The sequence below is a fragment of the Equus przewalskii genome, chromosome 26 (genome assembly GCF_037783145.1).
Source record: "Equus przewalskii isolate Varuska chromosome 26, EquPr2, whole genome shotgun sequence".
NCBI lineage: Eukaryota > Metazoa > Chordata > Mammalia > Perissodactyla > Equidae > Equus > Equus przewalskii.
In genome coordinates, this window is record NC_091856.1 from 16,663,015 (window position 1) to 16,689,945 (window position 26,931).

Here is a 26,931-nt window from a genome sequence, read left to right on the forward strand (position 1 = left end):
GGACACTGAGGCTTGGACTAGATCCGGGGTTTAGATCACGGGCAGTGGAGGTGGATAACAGTCTCATTCCTGGTGTGACTGTTGACAAGGGACACATGGCTTTCTAATCATAAATTAAATAATTAAAAGTCACTACCAATCATGTTTCTGGCATTTGACTGAAAGAATTATCAAGCTCAGGGGCTGGCTCCGTGGCCGAGCGGTTAAATTCACGTGCTCCGCGCTGCGTCGGCCCAGGGTTCGGATCCTGGGCGCGGACATGGCACCGCTCGTCAGGCCATGTTGAGGTGGTGTCCCACATCCCACAACTAGAAGGACCTGCAACTAAGATATACAACTATGTACCGGGGGCAGGGGGTGGGAAATAAAGCAGAAAAAAAGGAAAAAACAAAAGATTGGCAACAGTTGTTAGCCCAGGTGCCAATCCTTAAAAAAAAAAAAAAAAAGAATTATCAAGCTCAAATCTACCCACATGTCACATGACAGTATTTTCTGGGTGTGGATTCCAGCTTGAATGATGCTCCCTGAACTTCCCTCTTTGTGAGGTCCTCAAAAATTGCTCTTCTGCAAAAGCACATACTTTTATAAAAACATTTCTGAGGAGCAGCGTCTTACGTCTTACGCAGTGTTTAGTGGAAAAGAGAAGTAACAATTGACTATCTGATCAAGTGTCAGATCCATAAGCCCATTTATTCCTTCTAAGAACTTTATGAGGTTGGAATGATTATATTCATTTTACAGGTGATAAGAGCAACCCACGATTCTCACAAGTCAATTCCCTGCTGTTTTCAGAGTTCCCACCTGCCAGACGAATTTAGCTCCCGTTGGCCTGGTTGGGGCCCCAGTTCTCTTTTTGCTCCATATCAAGAGGCTCACAGAAAACTTAGCAATGCTGCAGGCATAGAGAGAACCACCACATCTTTGTCACTTGCAGCCTAGGACCACTGGGACCTAAAAGGAAAAGCAAGGGAAGTGGCTGGGTGAGGGGAGTGAGGTTAAAGACAACCAATCTCATTTGCAGAGTTTACAAATATGGTTCCCACTTGTTTTCTCACTGAACGAAATCTTCACAAGGACTCTCTGCGGTAGGTATCATTAGGCCCACTTTAAAGATGGAGAAACTGAGACTCAGAAGTAGACTCCTGTGTGTACAGTTATGCAACTAGTAACCAGCAGAGCCAAGGTCTGAGTTCAAATCCTCTGACTTCCAAACCAGGGCATTTTCCACTGCGTGGAGCCACAGAAGAAAAGGAGGGATGGAGCATCTTTCTGGATAAGAGTCACGGGTCTGGGACTTCCCGGTAGGGGGCCAGTATCCCTGCAGGATGTTCTTCTTTCCTCGGGTTGCTTTGGGGTCCTTAAGGCAAATCACCCTATTCTGTACTCAAAGCTGGTGTGGCGTGCTTTCTCAAGCATCCAGGCCCAGGGATGACAGTGAACTGGGAAACAAGATGGTGCTAACGAACCATACTCCTCCCTCTTAAGCCAATTTCCAAAGCCGCTGAGATATAATCATAGGAGCTACACAGACCAAGATCAAAATACTAGCTTTGTGACTGATAAAGGAGACCATGGCTTCACCTCCCCAGACTTCCTACCATCTACCCCCAAAATTGTAGTCCTCCACATGTTCTGGTAAGTTCACTGCATGGAGAAGCAGAGAACCTGAGTTTACTGAGAGTAGGCTGCTCCAAAAGAGAATTTTCCCCTTCTCACTATTCCAATTAGTCACTCTTACTCCCTCAGGGAACACTGTGTGAAGGATAGAGATGAGCGTGTCTGTCCATATTTTCTTCTCCTCTCCATGACAATGCAAGGAAAGAGGACAAGCATTCCTCCCTCTCAACACTGCCTCCCAGATTGCAACCTCCTGAATCTCTCAGGGACCATCAGCTGAGGCAGTAATGTAACGCATTCTGATGAGGAAAGAGATTGATCGTATTCTCCTCTAAATACCATAAGCAAGAGACAATGGCCTTTGTTGTCTAATCTAGAAAAATAGGTAAGCGTGGCAATCATATAGGAGGGAGGAGGAGTAGACTGGAAGAGCAGATGTGGTATTCGGGGACTGATGGAGTCACCAAATTAGATAGATTCAAAGAATCCTAGAGATCATGTACAACAGATGCCTGCATACCTGTCAGGCTTGTTTGTCAAGGTCACATGAAAAGTTGCGGAGCTGGGATGCAAACCCAAACATTTCGTCTGGTTGCCCTGAAGAAGTCTAATGACCTTGGCCCCATGCTCATGACCACCTTCGAAGGCTTTCTCACTGGAGGTCCTGTGCAGACACTATGGACTCCTCCAGCTTGGCCATGACTGAATGGGCCTCTGATGCACGGATAGTCAGCCTATACGCTGGTCTATAAAGTGAGCAGTGGGGACTCCAGTGACTGAATCAAGCAGATTCTGTTTTTTTGAGGATTTTTGAATATAAGACATTGGGCATTGAGCAATTGATGGGAGGGGCAAAAGACGCAGAGAACAGGCAGTATGAAGACATAAGCTGAAGCTCTGAGTCAGAAGAGAGTGTGAGGTCAGGTAGAGAGTTAAGAGCACTTCTCCCAGGTGGAGATGTGAACAGTGGAAGAAAAGATGGAGATTTGGATCAAAGCAATGGTGAAGCTCTAGAACAATCAGCGCCTCCTGCTGCTGTCTGATCACCCAGTTGCCAGACCTGTGTTGGATCCTATACTACCTTCCAATTACCAAACTATGTTCTAGGTCCTGGGGCAGCTAACTATTGAGCTGTTTATAGGCTCCCCAGAGACCTGGTTGTATGGCCAAGATGTCACTCTTGCTTAAAACATGTAGCTTCTTAAACCATCAACACTCAGGGTGATCTGGATAATCCTTTTTGTACCTTACAACCCAAAGAGGCCAACACGCTAGCTTTTCCATTGGCAACCGTACATGTACAAACCATACACGTTAGTACTAAAATTTTTGAGCCAGTAGTTTTATCCACCTGGTAGTAAGACCTGAGGTCTTTTGATTAGCCCAGAACTCCCTGTAGTCATTTCCTCCCTCTCAAATAATCGGTGATGCAGCTTTAGAAACCTCCCTGTATAGTGTAGACAACTCCTTTGTTCCTGGCACTCGAAGCAGGGGCTTCTTGGGCAGTAGATGTGTCCATGTTTAGTGTCTGTCCTGAGGTCTGAGAATGGCATGAGCAGTCAAGATGATTAAGCGCTCAGAGCGTAAGTCCCTGTTCACAGGAGGTGGAACAGCTGGGTGGAAATGTATGTGTTGGGTGGAGAGAGGTAAGTCAAACAGGAAGAGGACACGAGCGCACCTGATCAGCTGGGAACTAGAATCTCTAGTGTCGCTCTGATTTGCTGCAACCTGCTGCACTCTCCTTCCTCATCTTCTTCACTCTTTTTTGCTCTCTGCCAGTCTTCTCTTCTCTCCCCTCCCCTTCTGCCTCCTCTCTTCTATCCCCTTCTCTCTTCAGGACCCTGGGATGATGTCAGTAAACCAAATCTCCTTCTCCCAAAGAGTCTCAGGTGATAAAAGCATGAATTTTTTCAGTTAGGTGCCAAGTTTATTTTATTTTCTCACCTACAAAGTTGACAAAGTTTAAAGGCCCATTTTATTTACAAATGGATGGGAAAACGAGCACGCTCATACATTGGTGGCAGAAGTATAAATTGGGACAACTATGAGAATTATAAATATACATGCCTTTTGTCCTAATAGTTCCACTTCGAGGAATTTATTCTACGGATACAGTCATACATGCAGCAAACTTTCTTTTTGATGTCTTTCAAGGAGTGTCCCGTAAGGAGCGATTTAATGAAAAAGAAACCATCTTGGAATTTTCCGCAGCCCATGATTTGAGATAACTGGCGTTGTAACCAACAGCCTGTCTGGATCAAGAATGGACGCCTGCAGGTGACAGCTCCCTCCACAAACCTTCTTCTGATTTCTCCAGTAGAACGACATAGATAGCACCTCGCTATGTCCCTTACAGACTGCACTAAAGAACTCAAGCTGTTCACCAACTGCTCTGCCTTTCAGATGAACGACAGAGGATGCGAGGATTGCGACCATGTAATAGGAGATGTTGAACAAAAAGTGATTAAAAAGCAAGATCTCAAGTTACTCCTGCCACTGAGGCATTTAGTTGCACAGGAAATGCCAGAGCGTTGTGCAAATGGAGGAGCCATTTTCACTTCTCACCTCAAGCTGGAAGGGACTTCTCTGGCCAGAGGGCCTTTAAAACCCCTTTTTGTCACCGCAGTCTGTAATGAATACAGCCACTAGAAGAGAAGCCACTATAACGGCAGAGCCCATCTCTAACCTCGGTTAGAGATTCGGAGTGCCAGCCCCCTCAGCTGTTCCCAGACTCAGCGTGCAAACACTGTCCCTTCAGCGTGTGCGGAAAACGACGTTTAGTAATCAGATCCTGTAGAAAGAGGCAGACCTCCCAGTGCAGGGCACACTGTGAGATGGGGAGACGTGCGCTGCCTACAGAGAATTAGACCCAACCTGCCCCTCTGCTTTAGGGCCATCACCAGAATCATCTGAAGCAGAGCGGGAGCTGGGGATCAGAACCCACCATGGGTTGCTACGCAGTGTGTGCTATTGCCCCCCTTCAGTCATTCTCAGTGCTTCATTTTGCCATATTCATAAAGTTCTGAGCTTGGAGAATTCTAAGGCAATATTAGAGTCTTCTAGAAAAATAAAGATATGCATTGTCTTTTACTTCTTTCCCATCGTTCCTGCCACACATTACAATAGCTCTTTATTTAAGGGGGCATCTAATTTGGTGGAAAGAGCATTTCACTTGCTGTTTTAGTGGGACAAGCCTTCCTGTGCTTTATTTCCTTATCTGCAGTGCCAGTTTTTATGATTCTGCGGTAAATTTACTGACATGGAAGGAACTGGCGGGGAGTGGGTATGGGGTGGAACAGAATAACGATGGGGTCTAGAGTGCCTAGATGGCAGGCAGATAGTTCGGCCAGAAAAATAGCAAGGCCAAAAGCAAATTGTACCTTTGAGAGCCTGAAAGAGCGTGAGCTGAGTCCCCGACTGTAATTTTAACTGTGTTGATTGTGAGGGCAGGTGTTTGCTCTCTGATAATGAGCAGACTTTAATCCTAGGTGTGAGCACAAATCATGTCAACAAGGGTGGCTCCAGAGAAATTCAAAGTAATTGCCCAAGACATAATAACATCAGCCCACAACCAAATTCTCACACTGAAGAATTATGCTACTGGTGAGTAGGAATGGCGGTCCTGATACAGCTCATTAGATAACAGAAAAGGCGCTGATTCTTCCAAGTCAACAAATATCTTCTGATGCTTCAGGAGCCAGCTGAGCAAGCTATTCCAGCCATGGAGAGGCGTGGCTCTGGCGGTGACACGCGGTGTGGTGACACATGGTGAACACCCAAACTCGGTCATGCTGATTAGTTGCGTAATGGATGGATGAGTCAAAGATCACGCTTTCTAGTTTGTCAGCTACGTGGTAGCTCCCAGGAACTTGCTCTGGTCTGTCAGTGGCTACGTGCAAGCAATGCTGGGGCTCCTTATGAGCCCACGGAGTCATCATCAGGACCTGAGTTTCAGGGGAGCAGGTAAAGAGGCAAGATAAAAGGACTCCTGACACCCACCCTTTAATCCAAAGAGGGAGATTCTATCAGGGACTGTGTTTCCGTGAGCATCTTCAATTTCTTCAGGGCACAGTGAATTTATGATGACAGCCCAAAGGAAGGAGCAAAGTAAGAGTCTGATCTAGCAAAGTCAGCTCTGGCAAGGTAGGAAACCTTACCTACAAGACACGGCTGCCACTAGCCAGTCAATAGCACCCACAGCTGTGGTTCCATGTTTTCTCCAGTGAGCTTCCTCCCACAAGTCCTCTGACTATAATATTGGTGTCAACTGGTCACACAGCTAACCAGTAGTCCTGGAGTGGGTGGAGGGTTAGCTTTCCTCCCAAATCAGCACAACCGAGGAGTAATCAAGGAGTAATATACTCCCAGGTTTAAATCCTAGCTAAGCTACTTAATAATTGGATGACCGTGGACAGATAATTAATCTCTGAGTCTCGGTTTCCTCATCTGTAAATTAAGGATAATAATATTGACTTTGTAGGGTTGTTTTGAAGACTGAATTAAATCCGGTGTATAAAACACCTAACACAATGCCTAGCACAGGTGGAAGCTCCATAAATAGTTCTCGTCTCTGGGATTAGTGAACCTCAGAATCGGAATTATGTTACAGGTCATCCAATAAAATCTTCCTTCTGCTTTTCTGTTGCCAGAATCCTCTCCTCCACCCCTAAGATATGTGACTATCCAGCCTATGCTTTGAATCTGTCCAAGGCAAGAGAAAATCCTCTTCAGGAGTTCTGAGGTTCTTGCTGAAATTGAGCTGAAACACAACTCCCGGGGGCTTCTACTATTTGAAAAAGCAAGCCATTGCCCCCACGCAGGAGTAGCACTGCGTATTGTGCAGACATGAGCTGTACAGCTCTGGATGTTGCTCGTCACATAGACTACAGCGGAAATGGTGCCCCCTAGAGTTGAGCAGTGCGATAGCCCTGTCTATGTAACAGTCGTGGGAATATTTGGTGTCAATCTCATACTCCTTTGAGTCTTTTCTCCTCCGATGAAAACCTCCAAATTCCTTCTATCATGCCTCACATGAGAAATTTTGTATCTCCCAGCACTCCAGTCACTCTTCTCTGGATGCTCAATTATGTAGTGTCTGGATCTGGGCAGAATGTTTTAGTTATCATCCGGCCAGTTTGAAGAAATGAGACTCGCATTTCACATCTCACGCTCCCACCCCTACCCCTTCCTATATTTGCATGGTTAGCTTTATCACTTTAGTTCTCAATCCAAGAACAGGACTTTACGTCTGCCTCTGTGAAATTTCATCTTTCTACGTTCAGCTCATCATTCCAGATGGTGAAGACGTCTTTGTATCATACAACATGCTCATTCTCTCATGTTGGTACAAAGATTACTCAAGACTCACAGGACAAATGACAGAGTTGTTTATCCTACTCTTAGAAAATTCCCTCCAGCTTGATTGTTTTTTTTTCTTTTGATATTTCTTGCACTGGCGTCCAGTTAAGATGTCTCTTGCTTGACCGCAATCATATTGGGGAGACTTTGTTAAGTTTCTTGTTCAAGTTATTTATTCCTTCAGCAACAGTTATTGAGCACAAGCTGTATCTTGGCACTGTACTAAATGCTTGGTGGTACAGGCAATGTTGTGCTGGTAAATATTTAACAATCGACTACCCAGGGGGGCAAAAATCCCTGATTTGCAGTGTTTGCTCATTTCTGTGGCATATCTACTTGCAACATGGCAGATTTCAAACTACCAATGTGATATCACTGAACATGGGTGGGAAGAGGTGTGCAATCAGCTCTTGTGAGCCAGCATGAGCCAAGTCCACACACTACTGATGATGTACAGATGAGCCACATATGATCTCTGTCTTAGGAAAGCTCCGTGAGGTTCTTATAGTCTGGTGACGTATAGTGTCTATCTCCCCTCTAGACCTACGCATGTCAACAGAGGAAATATGATTTGTTCTCAGAGAACCCATGTTGTTTCATAATTCCAGTGGACTCTTTTAGGTGCTTGTGAGCCATCTTTTCTACGTTTCATTCAAAATTATTTCCAAAAGCAATGCTGAATTCATTCACCTATAGTTTAAGGAATCTATCTCCTTTCTTTTCAAAACTAGTACACTGTTTTGCCCATTTCTAATCTTTTAACATGTTCACTATTCTCCATGACTCCTCAAAACTCTCCATGAGCAGTTTGGAAATCTCCTTCCTAAATTCTCAATATCTTGTGGTGAATTTCATTCCAATCCGAGAGCTCAGAGCTCATACTGCCTCTTCACCCATCGTGAGCTTTGATTCCAGTCAGTGTTGATTCTTCTCTTTTTGGATTCAAAGAGCTTTCTACTTGATGAGAATGATAGAAGGAGAATAAATATAAGGATCCTTTCTCCACGTTTCCATGGGGGGCAATCATTGTTTGCTGACTATGATAGGCAGAATAGGGCCTCCCAAAAATGTCCACTTCCTAATCTCTGGATTAGGGGGGATATGTTATGTTACACGTAAATATGTTATATGGCAAGGAGGAATTAAGATTGCACATGGAGTTAAGATTGCTAAACAGCAGATCTTAAAATAAGGAGATTATCCTGGATTATATAGATGAGCCCAATGTAATTACAAAGGTCCTTTAAACGTGGAAGAGAGAGGCAGAGAAGATTTAAAGATGCTACATTGCTGGCTTTGAAAATTGAAGAAGGGACCCTGAGCCAAGGAATGTGGGTGGCCCCTAGAAACTGGGAAAGGCAAGGAAACAGATTCTCCTCCAGAGCCTCAGAAGGAAAACAGTCCATCTGACACTTTGATTTTAGCCCAGGGAGATCCATTTTGGACTTCTGACCTCCAGAATGGTAAGAAAACAACTTTGTGTTTTTAACCTACCAGCTTTGTGGTAGATTTGTTACAGCAGCCATAGAAAACTCATACATCAACCCATTCCAGGCCTCCTTCTCCCTTGCCATCTTCCACTACAGAGGCTGGAAAGTCCAATACTTGCTATGTCCACCATTCTGTGCCCTTCTAATCCATTCCCCAAAACATGATGGTGACCTAGATGCCACTTTCCCCAAAATATGGTGTTCTGGAAATCCAGAGGACCTTGACTCCTGAAGAAAGTGCATTGGATATCGAGACACCCTTTGTCACCATAGCCTGATGGTAGTTTCTCCAGAAGCAGAGGGGAAGATAATGCTTTCCCTCTACAGTGTGATGCTCAGCTGTAGTCACATCCAATGTGGGAGCTCTCCAGCTACAAAGCTCTGTCTTTAGGTGACACACACACACAGCCTCTTTTCTCAAGGCATCTTCATAGCGCTAGAGTGCTATATCCAGACGAGTTTCCAAACTTGGCCATCCATTCTACATAGAAGCACCTTTCTCTACAATCTCAGCGTCCCAGCTCCTAAGAGCAGGAATCTCACCTCATCCTAATCCCAAGACCTACTGCATTTTCTGGCTCAAAATGAGTGTTATTTCTTTCAGGGGAAAAAAATCCCCACCTTATTACAATAAAAGTGCGTTTTTTCTTCTTAATCCCCCTGAGGAAATTATTCCATTAGTACGTGGTCTATGTGTCTCATTAATTTAACTTCATTTTTTCATCAGTATTGCTTCTCCACTCTTGCTTCTTTAACTGCCTCCTCTGTCCTCCGTGAAACCATCAGCAAAACGAAGCAAGGATTTTGCCACATACAGTCATGTCTTGCTTAATGAGAGGGATGTGTTCTGAGAAATACGTCGTTAGGTGATTTCATCATTGTGCAAACATCCTAGAGTGTACTTACACAAACCTAGATGGTATGGCCTACCACAAACCTAGGCTATATGGTACTAATCTTATGGGGCCACCATTATATATGTGGTCCGTTGTTGACCAAAACATCGTTATGAGGCGCATGACTGTACTCGGGTCCTACATGAACCAGAATTTCAGAGTAGGGTGGAGAGTGTATGTACTGCCATATCTTGCCCTTTCCTTCCCTTCAGCTGGATGGATAGCCTGAATTTCTTTCCCACAACCACAGTACTTATTTCTTTCTCCCTTTTTATCCTTACCTACTTGCCCTCCATTGAGTCTCTAGCCTAAGGTAATTGATTCCTTAGTAGCTCTGTTCTCTTTCATCTCCATGTTTTGTTCTTAAGTTTCATGTCCTAGAGTCTCTGGACCTGTGTTCACTCAGTTTATTACTCATGCTCTGTACTCAGGTACCCTCCATTTATCACTCAGCAATGTTCTACATGCCGTGGGAAATCAAAGATGCTTCATGTGACATGAATCCTGCCTCAAAGTTCACAGTGCAGTGGGCAGATTCCTAGATAACTATGCGGTGAGGTAAGAAGTGGTATGTGCTTTAAGAGAAGAGTTGATAAGATACAATGGGAGCTCAGAGATGGGCAGGAGGTCCCTTCCAATTTGAAGCGAGGCCTCAAGCTAGGCCTTGAAAAATATGAATGATTTAGAGATGTGCAGAAGAGGGCAGACGGCATTGCAGGCAGAGAAGGCTCTGTGTGAGCAAACAGTTCAGAGGTATGATAAGGCTGGGCACACCAGTGAAGAAGAATGAAGTTCAGTTGGATAAAGCATGGCGTGGTGGGTGGAAGAATGGGAGATAAGACTAGCAATGTAGGTGGGGCCAGAGCTTAGAGGGTTGTAAAGTCTGCGAACAGAATCTGGCCTTTCAGCTATAGTCAATGAGAGTCTTGAAAGTTGGGTGGGCTAAGAGTAAAGTCACGTACTTTTATTAATGTATAATAACTGCTAAATTTAAAAAAAAGAAAGCCGTGTTCAGTTATTTAACTAAGTTGTACAGATTATCACCTAACCTCTGATAGCTCTCAAATTTTTTTTTTAGCAAAATTTCCAAATGAAAAGGGTCAAGTGAAGAAAGTGCAACTTGGGTCCTGAAAGACCCTAAATGCAAACCTAGAGATCAAGGTTGGAAATAAAAACGTTACCCAGATCTACCGGGCACTGGCCTTTTCTAAGCTGGGCAGTTGGAGAGAGTTAAGGAGGAGGAGGGGACAGCTTTCATACTCCCTGAGGGTTGCAAAGTGAGCTTGGATGACACTCGGTTACCCAAGATTGTCACTGATTCACAGGTCCTTTCCTTTCTCCAGGCCTCAGTTTCCCATCTGAACACTGAGGGAGTCCATCAAGGTGGCCCCTGGGCATGGGAAGTTCAGTGACCTCTGCTCCAGTAGCTTCTACAGTGTCTTAACCCCTCTGCCACTACCCCCAGCATGGACTTGAAATGAATGTGCTCCATCTTCTTACCTTGTCTCTGGGACTTCTTTTGTCCTAAAATGCTGCACACAGATCTCTGGATTCTGGGAACATCAACTTTAGTCCCCCTAATTCTGTTGCCTTCCCGGGTAGTTTTTGGCATGCATTGGAGAGAAGTTTCAGTCGAGAGTGATGCTAGGGTGGGAAAACCTTGAAGAAAACCAACTACAACCCTTTGTCCAAGAAAGGCTTGCACTGGAGTACTGTTTAGAAAGTGGCTTTTAGAAAAACCGTGGCTCGATGGAATTAAATAGGTTGTGTGAAGCTGTGAAAGGTTCTGTGGGGCGGGGATGACAGTTCTCTTCTTTATGGGGTCGGGTTTCGGATGGGAAGTTGCAATGAAAAATGGCCCTTAAATAGGGGATCTGCCCTTCACAGATTCCCTGATCCCGATACCTGGAGCTGCAAGTGGGTCTGGGACATATCTGACTGGTTTAGAAACGCAGTTGACAATTTTTAGCATTAGCTGTCACCACTGAGAGGTAGGACACTGCTGAGAAGACAGCAATGGGGCAAGAGTAGAGGTAGTAGCGATGAGAAGAGAAGGGAAGGCAAGCAGGGTCTTAAAAGTTCTCCAAGATCTTGCAGCATCCTGGCTGTGAGGGGGTCATGCCCCTGGGTGGTCCTTGCAGAGAAGACAACACATCTTCCCTGGCAACAACTTCTAGCCTCTGGAGATAGGTGCCTTCACAAAGCTAAGCCAAATCCGGTGCCAAAGCCAAGGCCCCATCTGTTGGTGAAGTCTTCCACCCAGACTATTTGCCAAAATGATGGTATGGGGCCAAGCCTGGCCTCGCAAAGCTGGAAGGCCTTTGGAGGGTACTTAGTTGAAGCCCCTCTCTCTATCCAGGAAGAAAATTTGCCTGAGAGACAGGAAGGGATTTGTTAAAAACATTCATCTAGCAAGTAGCTGCATCAGAACTTGATGCCAGGCCTTCTATACCAGGTGTAGTGGTTAAGAAAACATCGGCCTTAGAGCTGGATGACATGGCTTCAAATCCTGGCTCCACTTCTACCAGCCGAGATATTTGACTAACTTTCTTAACCTCCTTTAGGATCAGCTGCCCAACTTACAAAAATGGAGACTGTAATAGAATCTACCTCATGGGGTGGCTATAACGCTTAAATGGAGAGCACTTGACACAATCGACACAGGGAGTAAGTGCTCAATATCCATTAGGGAGAGAAAGTCCAGGCTCTTTGCTCTACCCTCTGCAATGAATGCCTGCCACCCTCAATTCTTACCCCCAGACCAAACTAGTGGTTTTTTCCACAGCTGGTCATCGGCACCACACCTTTGGTTTTGCTCAAAGCATAGGGCAGGGAGGGAAGGAAGAAGAGCATCTCATCCCATAAGCCCCACCTCTGTCCATGCTCTGTTTGCACTGAGGTTGCAAATTAAAAAATCTGCAGAGAACAGACAGATATGTGAACAAGTGAAGAAGGCCCGGTGAAATATGTGACAAATCGGAGAGGACAATTTGATCCTGGCCCCATAAAACTGCCTTTGCTTGCACTTCCTGTGATACAGAGGGCTGATGTAAAAGCAGCCTTTATGGAACCAGCCGTACTTGAGGACACATGACAATTCTTGACTGATACCACTATCAACACTAGCTACATATCTCTTAACTAGTGATCTGGCTTTTATCTCCTGGACATGATGAACTGTGTACCAAACCAGATGTGTTTGTGTGAGTTGCATCATTGACAGCTCAGAGGCAAATCTGTAGCCACACACAGAGACGCATCAGTTACTACGCATTTTAGCTTTTTTTCTTTCTTTTACCCTATCTAATTTTTAAAAATTCATTATTTCCATTAAGAAATTGTGCTTAAAATGTTGGAGAGGTTGTGGAGAAAAAGGAACCCTCATACACTGTTGGTGGGAATGCAAACTAGTGCAGCCACTATGGAAAACAGTATGGAGATTTCTCAAAAAGTTAAAAATAGAAATACCTTATGACCCAGCCATCCCACTACTGGGTATCTATCCTAAGAACCTGAAATCAGCAATCCCAAGAGTCCCATGCACCCCTATGTTCATCGCAGCATTATTTACAATAGCCAAGACATGGAAGCAACCTAAATGCCCAGAAACTGATGATTGGATAAAGAAGATATGGTATATATACACAATGGAATACTACTCAGCCATAAAAAAGGACAAAATTGTTCCATTCATATCAACATGGACGGACCTTGAGGGTATTAGGTTAAGCGAAATAAGCCAGACAGAGAAAGACAAACTCTGTATGACTCCACTCATAGGTGGAAGTTAACATATAGACAGGGAGAACCGATCAGTGGTTACCAGGGAAAAGGGGGTTTGGGGGGAGGGCACAAAGGGTGAAGTGGTGTACCCACAACAGGACTAACAATAATGTACAACTGAAATCTCACAAGGTTGTAATCTATCATAATAAAAAAGAAAGAAAGAAAGAAAGAAATTGTGCTTAGTGTAACGAAAATGTATAATGTAGAAATGGAAAGTCCCTTATAGAGTCATGCTTTCAGAAATGACCTCAACAAGGCTTTGATAGATTTTCTTCTAGTTCTGTTTTATTGCATATGCACGCTGTGTTAGTTTGCTGGGGCTGCCACAACAAAGTACCACAGACTAGGTGACTTAAACAACAGAAATTTAGGCTAGAATTCTGTAGGCTACAGTGCTGGTTTCTTCTGAGGCCTCTCTTGTTGACTTGTGAATGACCATCTTCTACGTGTGTCATCCCTCTGTGTATGACTGCGTCCTAATTTCCTTTTCTTATAAAGACACTAACCATATTGGACACTAATGACCTCATTTAACCTTAATCACCTCTTTAAAGACCATATTTTCAAGTACAGTTAAATCCTGAAGAACTGGGATCAGGGCTCCAACATATGAATTTTAGGGGGGATAAACTCAGCCCATAACACACACACATAGTAGTGTTTTTCTGTACAATTCTGCAACTTGCTTTTCTCACTGCAAGTGGTTTCAATATGCTTTCAGGTCAGAAGATCTGTATCTTCCTGAGGAGGCCACGATATTGAGTACTTAGCTTTTTCGTCCTACGTATTTATTGTAAAGGAGAAGAGGAGTGAGAATGGCCATTAAGCCAACAACCAACAGTACCAGTCCAAAAGCTATGCTGGCTCTTCACTGCCTCTTTTCCGTCTTCTTTAATTGCTTTTATTTCTTTGCGTTTTCATCCGAAGTTTCTGTGACTTCCTTACGCTTGCTCTTCATATCACACATTACGTTGGCTACTGCATCAATTACACTGTTTGCTATTTCTGTGATATGGATTTGTTCTAAAATGCTATTTCGCCCTTGCTTTCTTTTCTTAGCTCTTCTAGCTTCCTTGTTTTATCTCACTCAGTTGATTTATTATACATCTTTTATCTCTTTTTTTCATAGAGGCCACATGCTCTTTCTCTTCTCTGAAAGGTGCTAGGCATGTGTCATCTGAAAGCCCCTGATGTTTCCTGGGATGTTTTCTCCGAGGCTTCTATTTGACTCTTAACAGTGTGAGTGCTTTTTCCGTTACTCTCCTCCTCGTGTCTTTGGATTCCTTTTATATTCTGCCCCTAGTACTTAAAAATGGACATTGATGCCCTATGTTCAGCCTTTTAGTCGTCTGTAAGTGTGTGTGAGTGTGTGTACACAGGGGTCTTAAGTGGTTGGTGTTTGTGATTTGTCTCAACTCTCTTCTTCTGGCACTCTCACTTGCCAGGGCCTTATCTGGTCCGTGCACATGCTTTCAGCTTTCAGATGGCCCCATCCCCAGGTGAGGTTCATTCCCGCTGCAGGCCCCTTGAGGCCCCTTGAGCATTGCTTTGATGTGCAGTCAAACCTATTTTAGCATCTTTTATGTCATGATGAGAAAAGATTTTCTTACTTCAAGATGATATAAATATTCATCTATATGTTCTTCTAGTAAGTGTGAAATAACTCCAAATTTATCTTTTTCCAAATGGCTAGCCAACTTTTCCAATGTCTTTTTTTCCCCCCTGCTGGGAAAGATTCACCCTGAGCTAACATCTGTTACCAATCTTCCTCTTTTTTTTCCCCCAAAGCCCCAGTACGTAGTTGTATATTCCAGTTGTAAGTCCTTCTAGTTCTTCTGTGAGAGCTGCCACCACAGCATGGGTAGTGACAAACGAGCAGTGTGATGCTGCACCCAGGAACTGAACCCAGGCTGCTGAAGCAGAGTGCACCAAACTTTAACCACTAGGCCATCAGGGCTGGCTCAGCAATGTCATTTTTTAAATTATCCAAATCTTTCCCACCTGTACAATATACTAAATAATGTATAGACATAGAATTTTTCTAGGCTTTTCTTTCAGTCTTATTGATATAGCTCTTCTAGTTACATCTATTTTCAGAACACTAATGTATTTTCAGAAATATATGATGTTATTATATTATTATATGTAACATAAATAAAATTTTAGCTTCATAATACAGGAAATAGACAGTTGTATAAGTGAAATAAGAGCTCCACTGCCCTCTCCTCCCACTTAGTTCCCATGTACACGCTGACCAATGGATGTGTCCCAAACAAGAAAACCTATACTACTCTCCTGCCTGTGGGTAATGCTGCCTGGATCAGGGCAAAGGAACCCAGGCTGTGAGTCAAGAGTTATCAATTTAGGGGCCACCCCGTGGCCAAGTGGTTATGTTCCCGCGCTCTACTTTGGCAGCCCAGGGTTTCACTGGTTCGGATCCTGGGTGCAGACATGACACTGCTCATCAGGACACGCTGAGGGGGCATCATACATGCCACAACTAGAAGGACCAACAACTAAAATATACAACTATGTACCAGTGGCTTTGGGGAGAAGAAGAAAAAATTTTTTTAAAAAGTTATCAATTTGTCTGAAGTTATCAAATCCTTATTTTAGCAGAACAGAGGGGGAAAGAAAGTCTTATATAGATTTTTTAAATGATCTTAACAGGTGGCCCCAAAATTTATCTTAGGGAGGGAGCACCCTTTGTTTACAAAAATCTTTCATAGTCCATTTAGATATATAAATTTGGTTCTCAGGTTGTGAGGCCGGGTCATGAAGTGTAGAGTAAAGAGGGAATTCAATTGCTTTATGAGAACAAAGGGATTTTATTTCAGACTCCTAAGAGAAGAAGACAGAAACAAGAACGGATGAGAGGAGAGGTAGAGGCCAGCGACACAGTAACATCCCCAGTGATGGGAGAGCTAAACGGACTTTCAGGGGACATCTAATATTCAAAGCTGGGCTCTTGGTATTGTTTTGACACAAACTCCTCCATCTCTCCGGATTCTCAGCATCAGCTGCTCCTCAAATGAACAGCATGTGCGTTGGAGGGAGGAGGGAGCGGAAGAAAGTAGCTGTGTTTGTGTCTAGATCTATGTGTTGTCATGGGATGTCCATAACCTAAACTTATTTAGCAGAAACAGCATCTTAGAGCAGAGGTAACCACGAGCGGGTATGTTCTCCAAACATTTGCAAAAATTGGGGGAAGTTCATTAATTTCTACAAGTTATAAAATGGAGACTTTGGATTCTACTAAATCTTGTGAGCAGGATGACCCCAGCTGACATCTTACAGTTATTTAAAACTTCACTGAATATATCTGTGTTTACCTCTCAAAAGAACTGGCATCATTCATATCTTTGGGGAAATGAATCTTCATATTGCTCAATTTACCTCCGAGAAACTATGGGGAGAGAGAAGGAACAAACAAAATTTCAAAGCCTCTGCCAGTTCTTCTAATGATCCTTTTTTTTTCTTTTGAGGAAGATTAGCTCTGAGCTAACATCTGCTGCCAATCCTCTTTTTGCTGAGGAAAAGTGGTCCTGAGCTAACATCTGTGCCCATCTTCCTCTATTTTATATGTAGGACTCCTGCCACAGCATGGCTTGATAAGTGGTGCATAGGTCCGCACCCAAGATCTGAATCAGTGAACCCTGGGCCGACGAAACAGAGCGGGCGAACTTACCACTACGCCATCCGTTTGGCCCCTAATGATCCATTTTTAAGCAGAGTAAATTAGATATAATTAAGCTTTTTTACCTGTAAACTGTGACTGATCATAATAACTTCTTCTCAGGATTGTGGTGAAGATCAAATGATGAATATACGTAAAGCGGTTGAGAAGTGCCTGGCACGCAGTAAATTCTATGTATGTTCACTATTATGATTATTAATATTATTGTCATTATTATGCCTAGTAGAATAAGGGGGATTGAGTTGGGAGGGGGATTCTAAGAGGAAAGAACCCAGCATCTTCAGAAGCAGGGAGAGGGGTGGGCCTGGGAAGCTGACTATATAACTCCCACTCCCCATCACCGCAAACCAACAAGTTGACCATGAACAAACAAACGGCCCGTGGGAAGCTTTTGGGGGCAGTTGCAGGGCAAAGAGTCACAGAACAGGAGCTGAGTTATGGAGCAGAGAAGCGAAAACAGCTTCAGGAGGTGGGATAGAAATGAAACCTGGAACACTAGGGAGCTGGAACTTGAACTCAGAGCCAGAAGGGACCAGGAGTCAATAAACTTCCCTGGAATCTGCAAACGTCTTGGAAAGGACATTGAACTTCTCACTAAATACGGGATTAAAGAAATCATGCCAACTGGAGAAAAAACCCACAAAGCAACGTTCAAGTGATGATTCCAGCTGACCAAAGATCATATTAAAAATAGAATGTACAAGAAAGTTAAGAAATAAGTTAAAAATATATCAGATGAACCCTTCTGGGAAAAGGGTAGTTTAAATGCACACTTACAAGGTCCCTTCCGGCTTATACCCACTAAAATAAATAAAACTATCCAAAAATAGAGAAGGCCTAATCTCACACATATTAGGAAAATTGGCCAGCTAAGATTCAATTTGTACCAAATTGAAAACTGGCTCTGGGAGTCAAGCCATTAACACTCAAGTTGGTGAACATTGCTGTTATTGGTAAGGGACAAGATTCTGAGGATCCCACTATTACTACCTAACAGAAGGATGGGGTGGGTTGTGGGAGAGTACATTTGAGGTATATTCCTCTATAAGATGTCAACAAGGTTAAGGTGAAAGAATGGCTGGGGGAGCACATTCTTCCCCTGCCATTTTCTCTCTCCAACATTGCCCTCCTTGGGTGAATGGTAGGATGATGGCAATGTCTGCAGAAGGTCAGTTGGAGAGGGTTCTTCTGTCTTTCATGGCATCTTCAGATAATGATGGTGCAGGTGGGCAATTGACCCCTGATCAGTACCTTGCTTCTCCTCTGATCTGTGACTAGATAATTACAACCTAAGACATCACCCCTGCAAAAGATCCGAGCCCGGATAAAGTGCTTAAGGGATGGCCGAAGGAGAGGAGTTGCCTGGGATACTGGGAGCAAGCTAACGTGGAGTGGCTGAGCCTACCAGAGTCTCCGCTGTCCCTCTCATCTGGAGAAGACAGTGTTCAGGCTTTCGTCCCTCTCCACAGACACATGGTTGGCCAAGGTGGCCATCAGACACGAGGGAATATGAGCTCACAAGAAAAAAATGAGACGTCTGAGGACTGAAAATACTATAAAATACAGATGAAAAAACTGAAGAGCCAACATCAGAGGAAGCACAATTAAAGAACCAGGAAATAAACATCAGATTGAGCATCAGAGATGTCCTTGGAAATAAGGGGAGGAATTAGAAATGTGGAAGTATGAAAAGAATAATAGATGTAATGAGGAAGAAACAATGCCATATGAGAAAGAAGGTAAGTAAATAACTTTAACTTTATTGCTGCCTAAATAATGACAAAAAATTTAAAAAAACAAAGCATGTCCATGGCGATGCATAACTAAAACTAGGGAATAGTGACCTGATGGGAGAGAAGGCTGGGCCACAGGGATGTGAAATTACGCTCAGATACTTGACTTATTTGGGGAGAATAGATGGATAATTTTAAAACGTATAAAGAGACTGAAAATAAGGTGACAAGGAGAAACACATCAGTTAAAAAGCAAAAGAAAGCTGGAGTAGCAGTTTAATTTTAGGCAAAATAGATTTTAAACTCTTTATTTCTCCCCCTCACCAAAAAAAGAAAAAAAACAGACTAAGGGAAAAATAATATTGTACAAGTATTGTGGATCCAAAAAGATGTAATGGTTACGAATGTACATACATTTAACTATTTAGCCTTCAGATATATAAAGCCACCACTGATGAAGCTAGGGGAGAAACAGATAAAACAACCATTTTTGGAAGAAGTTTTAACACTTCCTTCTCAGAAACTGTTAGATCACACAGATTTAAATTAAGTATCAGTAGAGAAGATTTAATAAATACAAGACTGGACATTTAAATCAGGATTTACCAAGATATTTTTTTCTCCGCACATTTGAAGGAAAAGGTTCATTATAGGAGAGATTCTCAAAAGTAGGAAGCCCTAGTTGAGGAAGAGACAGAAAGAAGTCAAATTCATAAAATTAGTAACGATGAAGGAAATTTATAGAGTCAGAAAAATTAAAGCTAGTCTAAAAGTTAAAAATCTGCATGAAATAGATGAAATTCTAGGTCAGTTGACTCAAGATGAGTGAGTGTAATATAAACATGGAATATCTATCTTTTAAGTACCAGACCTTGGCTAACCCAGGATTCATCTCCTTCAATTTCCAGAACTAATATTTAGTAAGTACCTCCCTACGCCAAGCACTCTTCCACGTAGCAACTCATCTCATCTTCACAACCCTGTGAGTAGGCACCATGATTATCCCCATGTCACAGAAGAGGAAACTGAAGCATGGAGATTTAAGTATCTTGCTCAAGGTTACCCAACTTATAAATGTACTGTAAGTAAGCACTTATTCTAAATATTAGAGTATGAGAGTTAATGCTATCCTCATTATTTCTATTTTTTAAATTGAGAAATCTGACTTAGGGTGAGTGAATTAATTTTCCCAAGGTCACAGAGCTAGGAAGTGATGGAGCAGGTACCTGAATCCAGTTAGTCTCACTTTCAGAGCCTAGGCGTGTGACCACTAAGCCGCTTCTCACCAACAAGATTGGGGGTAGCTCACTCTATACTCCTAGGGAAAGTGCCAAAGATACATTGTTAGGTGGGGGGGAGGGGGGAGTGAGCTTCAAAAATAATAAGCAAAATATTTCCTTTAAAAACATAATATACATTATAAATATACATTATATTATATACAATATATAGTATACATTATAATATGTAATACTATATAATATTTACTTATATGTATATAAATTTATATTTCTATGTATGTAAATTTATTTATATAAAAATTATATAATATATTATAGAGAGACAGAGAGAAACACAGAGGGAGAGACACAGAAAGAGAGACTGAATAATTTCAGAAGCCTCACATCCTGGTAAGACCTTTGGAGCCACCTTGCATGTCTTGGATCCCACCATTTATAAACTAGGTCACCTCGGGCAAGACATTTAATATGGCCATGCCTCAGGTTCCTTTGCTGTCAAATGGGGCTAATAATGGTACCTAACTCAGAGGGTTGTTGTGAAAATGAAACGCGTTGCTACATGGAAGAGTGGTTGACCTAGGGCAACTGTCTTCTAAATATTAGTTTCTTTATTTGTTAACCAGGGCTATTTCTAGAGAATATTTCACTGTTGTTACTTTTGTAGTCAGGGGAAATTGTTAAATATTAGGAATAATAGCCCTACTGTGAGTAAAACCATGTGATACTGATGCAGAAATATGTGGATGAATGATCTAGAACAGACTTCAGAAAAGTGCCAACTATACCAGAGTATTAATAGATGATAAAAATGTGAGCTCCGTGGGGAAAGCATGAGCTATTTCATCTAGACTTTGGGGGAAAATGCTTGGCTATTTTGGAGGGAAAACTGAAGCTGAAATCAACAAAGCACCTCCCTTCCTTCTGCCGACCCGCAGGGCGATGCTGGGCTGACCACACCCTCCTACCCATCTGCAGTGGGCCGGGGAGCTGGTTTAATTTAGTGCCACTAATGTTGCTTTTTCTTTTCTCTTCTCTGAGTTTTCCTACCTGGTAAGGCTCTTAGCACCCTTCCCGTTCCCAGGGCGGGAATGAAGTGGCTAGAGTCCCCTTCCAACAGCGTTCTCAGCCCCGGCTGCACATTAGACTGAGCTGGGGAGCTTTTTAAACTGTTGATGCCAGGGCCCCGCCCCTGAGCGTTTTAGTCATCATCTCTGGAACGGGGCCCAGACATCGGCATTTTTCAAAGTCCCCCAGACGATTCAATGGGCAATCGGGATTAATAACCACTACTTGAAGAGATATTATTTTACCAAAATGATGTATTGAATGTTGATTTCTTAGGAACGAAATTCTTGACACAAGTTGTTTATTAAGAGCTTTGAGATTCCCGCATTCCTCCCATTAGGGGACACTAGTTGGCAGGTACAATTTGCATTTAGCTTTTCCCTTGGGAATTTAATTGCTTGCGCTGTCCTAACAGAATGGAATTTTTGCTCTTCCCTGGTGCGAGTCAGAGAAGAATCTGTACAGTGTAGCTGAACTCTGACCTCTATGTCTGTTCAGATGGTCCCTCAAACCCAGCAAAGCAAGCGGTCTGGTTGCCAGACTTGGGTTACTTGCCAGACTTGGGTGCCACTGGAAACGCAGGACTGAGTCAGTGAAAAGCGGCACCAAGAAATCACCAGGCCACGCTTAGAGCCTGGGGTCAGGAGGAAACCAAAAGTCTTTCCAAAGTCAAAAAGCTCCACCTGTATTTCCAGATCTTCTTGGTTTCCAAGCAGCTGACCATGTCCTCTCAGCTTTCACCTAGGACAAAACTTAAGGAAGGAAAAAGATTATTCTAGGTCAGAAAGGTTCTGGGAAACTTGAAATAACCATGCCTCTGGAGAGCACATTTCTTGGCCTCTTTCCCTTGGCAGGCACGTCCATCTTCTGGGTGTGGGAAAAGAAAGTCCTTTATCTTTTCATAGCCAGCACCTTTTTTGAGGCCTAAATGCCTGAGCTCATGTTGAAAACCCTGTTAACAACCACTAGAGATAAGGTTGAGGGGGCGGATCAGCTGCTGGACTCACTCGTTTATGTACCCACAGTGTCTGGGGCACAGTTCTGCAATAGGCCAGCAGAAATAGAAGTCATAGAGGCAGAAATGGCAAAACAGCTCGGGTCTTTCTAGAAACCCGTGAAAGCTGTCCTTGGGAGGTGAGGGCAAGTCACAGTTGCAAATGGCTTGATTGAGGAGTTTATGAAATTATTTGACTGCTTAACATGGACGCACTCCTTGCTTTCATTTGCCGTCACAGATTTCCGGTCTCCAGGTGGAATTGGGACAACTGCTAGAAAACCAACACTGTGCAGACTGAGCATTATACCTAACAGTAGAGTTGGCACAGGAAGCACGAAAAGAAAAAGTAGGAAGGCTCATTAAGGTCCCAGCCAGGTCTAGGATTCTCTCCTGCAGTCTGGCCATCCCAGGAGCGGTGGATAAGAGTGAGCCCAAGGCTGGCCCGGCCGCCGTGCGTGGGAACGGCAGAAGCTGCCCTGGCCTTTAGTTTCAGCCAGGCGCACTAGGTCAGACTGCCCCCTGCTGAGCTCTTCCCAGTAATCCCTGTGCTTTATGTTACACACCTTGACTTGCTTCCCTCTCTAGAGATTTTTCTGGTCCCCAAAGTGAGATCTTTATTAGGAAGTAGAAGGAGTAGAAAGAGCATGAGTCTGGAAATGAGAAGACCAGAGCTCTAGGTTTGTGTGCTGAGGACACTACTTTTTCCTTCTCTGAACCTCATTCTCTCTTTTTTTTTTTTTTTTGAGGAAGACTACCCCTGAGCTAACATCTGCTGCCAATCCTCCTCTTTTTACTGAGGAAGACTGGCCCTCAGCTAACATCCATGCCCATCTTCCTCTACTTTGTATGTGGGACGCCTGCCAAAGTGTCGCTTGCCAAGTGATGCCATGTCCACACCCAGGATCCGAACCGGTGAACCCAGGGCCTCCGAAGTGGAATGTGCACACTTACCTGCTGCGCCACCAGGCTGACCCCTCATTCTCATATTTTAAAAGAAGGAGAAACTCTATATTTTTTTCCTTCCAATCTGTGGACGTGTACAGGCCCCTACCTTCCTCATCATAACGCCTATATTTTAATTGCTTCATCTGTCTTGCCGACCAGACGGAGAGCTCAATATGAGAGGGGCCATGTCTGTCTTATCCATCTTTGTGTCCCCAGTACAGTGACATGCATATGGGTACTCAAAAAACGTATCTGTTAAATGAGAGAGTGGAAGGAAGGAAGGAAGGCGGGAGGGGAATTAGGAAGGAAAGGAAGACGGGTAAGATCTTACAGCCCACCTGGGGGCCTATTTATGCAAAGGCAGTTAGGAGCCCTGGAAGTCGCTGCAAATTAGGAAGAAAGCTGCCTCTCACCAAGCCCTGTGAAGGGAAAATAAATGAGACAAGAGGCAACTGGCAAACGGAGATGTGGCCTAGCTGTGCAACAGAAGGCTCTGTAAACCTTAAAAAGCAAAGCTACCTGTGGAGACCACAGTTTAGTGAACCCTCCAGGCTGGTCCTCCAGAGGGGTTGGCAGAACAGGGGGTGGAAGGGTTCTCTTCCAATGGTATCAGAGAGGCCTGAGGCTGTGCAACAGCCAGCAGAAGAGACTTTGTTAGAACTTTGCAGTTCACAAACATTTTCTTAATCTCCGAGGAACTCTGTAGAATAGGGGAGTCAGCTCGGAGGTGGAGAAGAAGGGTGACATTAGCACAGGACTGGGCCTAGGAGGGACTGGCTGGAGGGGCCCCACGGCTAATGGCCCCAGAATTCTCCCCTATCTGGAGTGACTGTAGGGGAGACTCTGGTACATCTCTTAACACATGTGGCCTCAGAGGAGGGGAGAGAGGAGAAACTACTGGATTTGGAATCTCAGGGGGTCTGCGCGTTATCTGGCAAACACCTCTAAGTATAATCTGGGCTCTAGATTTTTCCTAAAAAAGGAAAACTGTCAGATATTTATCATTAGATTATTTTTACAATAACCCTAACCTCATGCTCAAATCATGGAATCACAGAATCACAGGCCCTGCCCATTGGCCCATCCCAGCTTTAGTAGAAAGTATCCATAATAGGAAGATCAACACCAATAGGAGCTACCATTTTATTCTGCTTCTTTCTCCACACAGGGCCTGGACTAGGGGAGGTAAACGAGGCAGCTGCCTTGGTGCAAAATTTAAGGGGTGCCCCAAAATTTAGTAATCAGAATAAATAATGTGTAAGGCAATCCTTTTAAAATACCAAAATTGATGCAAAAAAGTCCATGGAGAGCAAAATATCAAAATTTTAGACAAATATAGGTTCTAATCTTACTCAACCTTGAGAGTGAGCTATTCGTTTGCCTCATCCTAGTCCCGGCTTTGACCAAACTCATTCTCATTTTAGGGCCTTTGAACTTACTGTTCTTTCTGTCTGGAATGTTCCTCTCAGATCCGTGCATGGCTGGCTCCTTCTCATTATTTAGGTTGTTGAGCTAATGTCTCCTTCTCAGAAAGGCCTTCTCTGAGGTCCACATCTACAATTACTCATCTCCCAACCCTACACAATTTCTCTCTATTCCACTATTGTTTTACTTTTTTCGGAGCACTTATTACTATGAAATTACGTTATTTGTTTATGTATTTGTTGATGTCTCTTCAGTGCCTAACACATAGTATATGTTCAAGAAATATTCGTTGAATGAATGAAGTGAATGAATGAAGCGCGTGCCTATCAGATATCAGGCTAAGTGCTTTACATGCATGATCTCATTTAATCCTCTTAGATAGGTTCGATTGCCACTGTTTCACAGATGAGTTAACAGGATTAGAGAGGTTAAGAGACAGTTTCATTTTATGTGACACAAGGTCACATAGCTAGTAAGTGAGTGAAGGTTAGAGTCATCCGGAGTCCTATTTCTTTTCACCATGTCTTCTACCGCTCACCCTTTGGGTTCCTTATTTCTCTCTTTCAAGGAAATATTTAACTCTTTTATTCTCAGACTCACCTCTGCCTTCTTCACTGAGTCACCATTGTGAACACCATAAAAGTCCAGCCCTTTCCTCTATTAAAAGCCACGCCAACAGTGGGTTTGCGCCCAGGGAGGGCTCTAGCGTGATGCGTTCGTGGGTGGGGCTGTTCTCACCAGTCAGTCTGAGGTTGGGTCGGCTTCTGTCTTTGAGGTCCTGCCTGTAGTCGTTTACAGTGTAATCAGACTCACCATCCTTCTTCCCACTTCTTTACCCCAAACCGCTTTTGTGACTTTGAGACTATGAATTGTCCAACTGTCCAGTCAGGTTTGATGAGAAAATAGCAGCTTTCAGAAACAGATCCTATCTGTGCTCAAGCTAATTTCCTCTTTGCTCTTGTATAGAAGGCCAAGATGTACATGCAGGTGTGTGTGTGTGTCTGTGTGTGTGTCTTCCCCAAGACATGTATGTGTATGTTTAAACAAGTTTAGAAACCATAAAATTCATTAGTAAGTTTACCAACTTACATAACTGACACCACAATCCAGTTTTAAACATTTCCATCACCCCAATAAAATCTCTCATCCCCTTTTACAGTTAATCCTCATTTCTACTCCCAACCCCCAGGCAACCACTAATCTACTTTCTGTCTCTATGGGTTGGCCTTTCCTGACATTTTATACTGATGGAGTCATTCAATGTGTGATCTTTTGTGTCTGGCTTCTTAACTTAGCATAACGTCTTTGAGGTTCATCCATGTTGTAGGGTCTATATATTTTGTTCCTTTGTATTACCGAATAGTATTCCAGATGTGTGGATTTGAATGGGACTAAACGAGCAGCTCTGGCCCATGGCACCTTCTCTAGCTCTCTTTCTTGGAGTAAAGTCCAACATCTCTGCCCACAGGGCCTCCCCCATTTGAGAAACGTTCCTCCAAAACTGCCTTCATGGGAAGGCAAATCTGAGCCACCACATCTTGCCCTTGGAGAAAAGCCAGTTTAACATGTCCTCAACCCAATGTCCTTTGGAGGTCTTGGGGCTCCCTTATTAGACCGAAATCTCTGTCAGGGAGAAATTGGGTCCTCAGTGGCTCCTCTATGGTCTCAGTCTTCCAAGAGCAGTGCTGAGCAGAAAGCAAGCATTTGATAGATATATCGAGGGATGCTTGTGTGTGAGGAAGAATGCGGCAGACTGTGCATAATCTCTCAGCTCTTTCTGTCCCTTGGGCCCCAGCTGCCTGGCGATCAGTATATGCTTTAGCGCTGCAGCATTGAGAAAGCTCAGTGAGGCACAGAGCAAGCGCTTGGCTGCATCACCTCCCCACGGGCCACAGACACAGATGTCCCTCCAGTCACTTCCTCAGAATACACTGGAAAGAGCACAGGATCCTTCCAAGAGGCTCTGGCTCTGAGTGACTTTAGGAATGGTTTCTCTTCTGGAAAATAGGAAAAGAAACTACCCTACAAGCTGCAAAGAATAAATGAGACGAGGTATCTACAGCATAGTAAAGTCGAGAACATAGTAGTGCCCTTCCCCCAAACTCTTTCATCTTCTGCCTTCCCTCCCCTTCCCACCTCTCTGTAAGTCAGCAGATAATGAAATTGTGGTGCTCACACAATGCCTAAGGATTTAACAAGTTTGAGGAAGGAGTTCCAAGCACTCCAAAGTCAGTCTCGATACCGCTGAGCTGTAGCAAGCAGAGTGGCAAATGGGCAGCCCTCAGGTGTGTTTCGTTTGATTTGTCTAATAGAAGTCCCAGAGAGGTGTTGCTTGTTTGTTTTAATTTTCGTATTTAAAGCCAATATTTAAAAACTCAGAGATTTCATATTGTAATCTAGATTTCTGTCTTGTTTTGAAAAAAACTAGAAGATCTGGCCATTGGGTTTCACGCGTTGAAGGGCAAGCACCCTTCAGATGGCCTCAGTCCTCACGGCTTGTCTCTTGCTCGAAAGACCAGGGTCGGTTTTTCTTCACCGGTGCTCATGTACGTTACCTGCTGGCCTCTGAGACACTTGAATCTGTGTCCCTTTGAAAGATGATGCCCAAAGAGGATCAGTCCTGGGATGTACAAAGTCTTAGCAAAGAGGTAAGTTGCTCAGAGATGCTAATCGTCCACTTG

At 43.7% G+C, this 26,931-nt stretch overlaps 1 protein-coding gene across 2 annotated transcripts in view; it reads right to left on the bottom strand.

The window, feature by feature from the left end:
* Window positions 1-21,145: 21,145 nt before the first annotated feature.
* Window positions 21,146-26,931, bottom strand: part of SUSD1 (sushi domain containing 1) — a 183,353-nt gene continuing 177,567 nt past the window's right edge. For both annotated transcript variants that reach the window (XM_070595055.1, XM_070595050.1), the window contains one exon: window positions 21,146-21,635. In XM_070595055.1, the coding sequence (XP_070451156.1) occupies window positions 21,614-21,635 (22 nt within the window). In that variant the 3' untranslated portion in view covers window positions 21,146-21,613. The remainder of the gene's footprint in view (window positions 21,636-26,931) is intronic.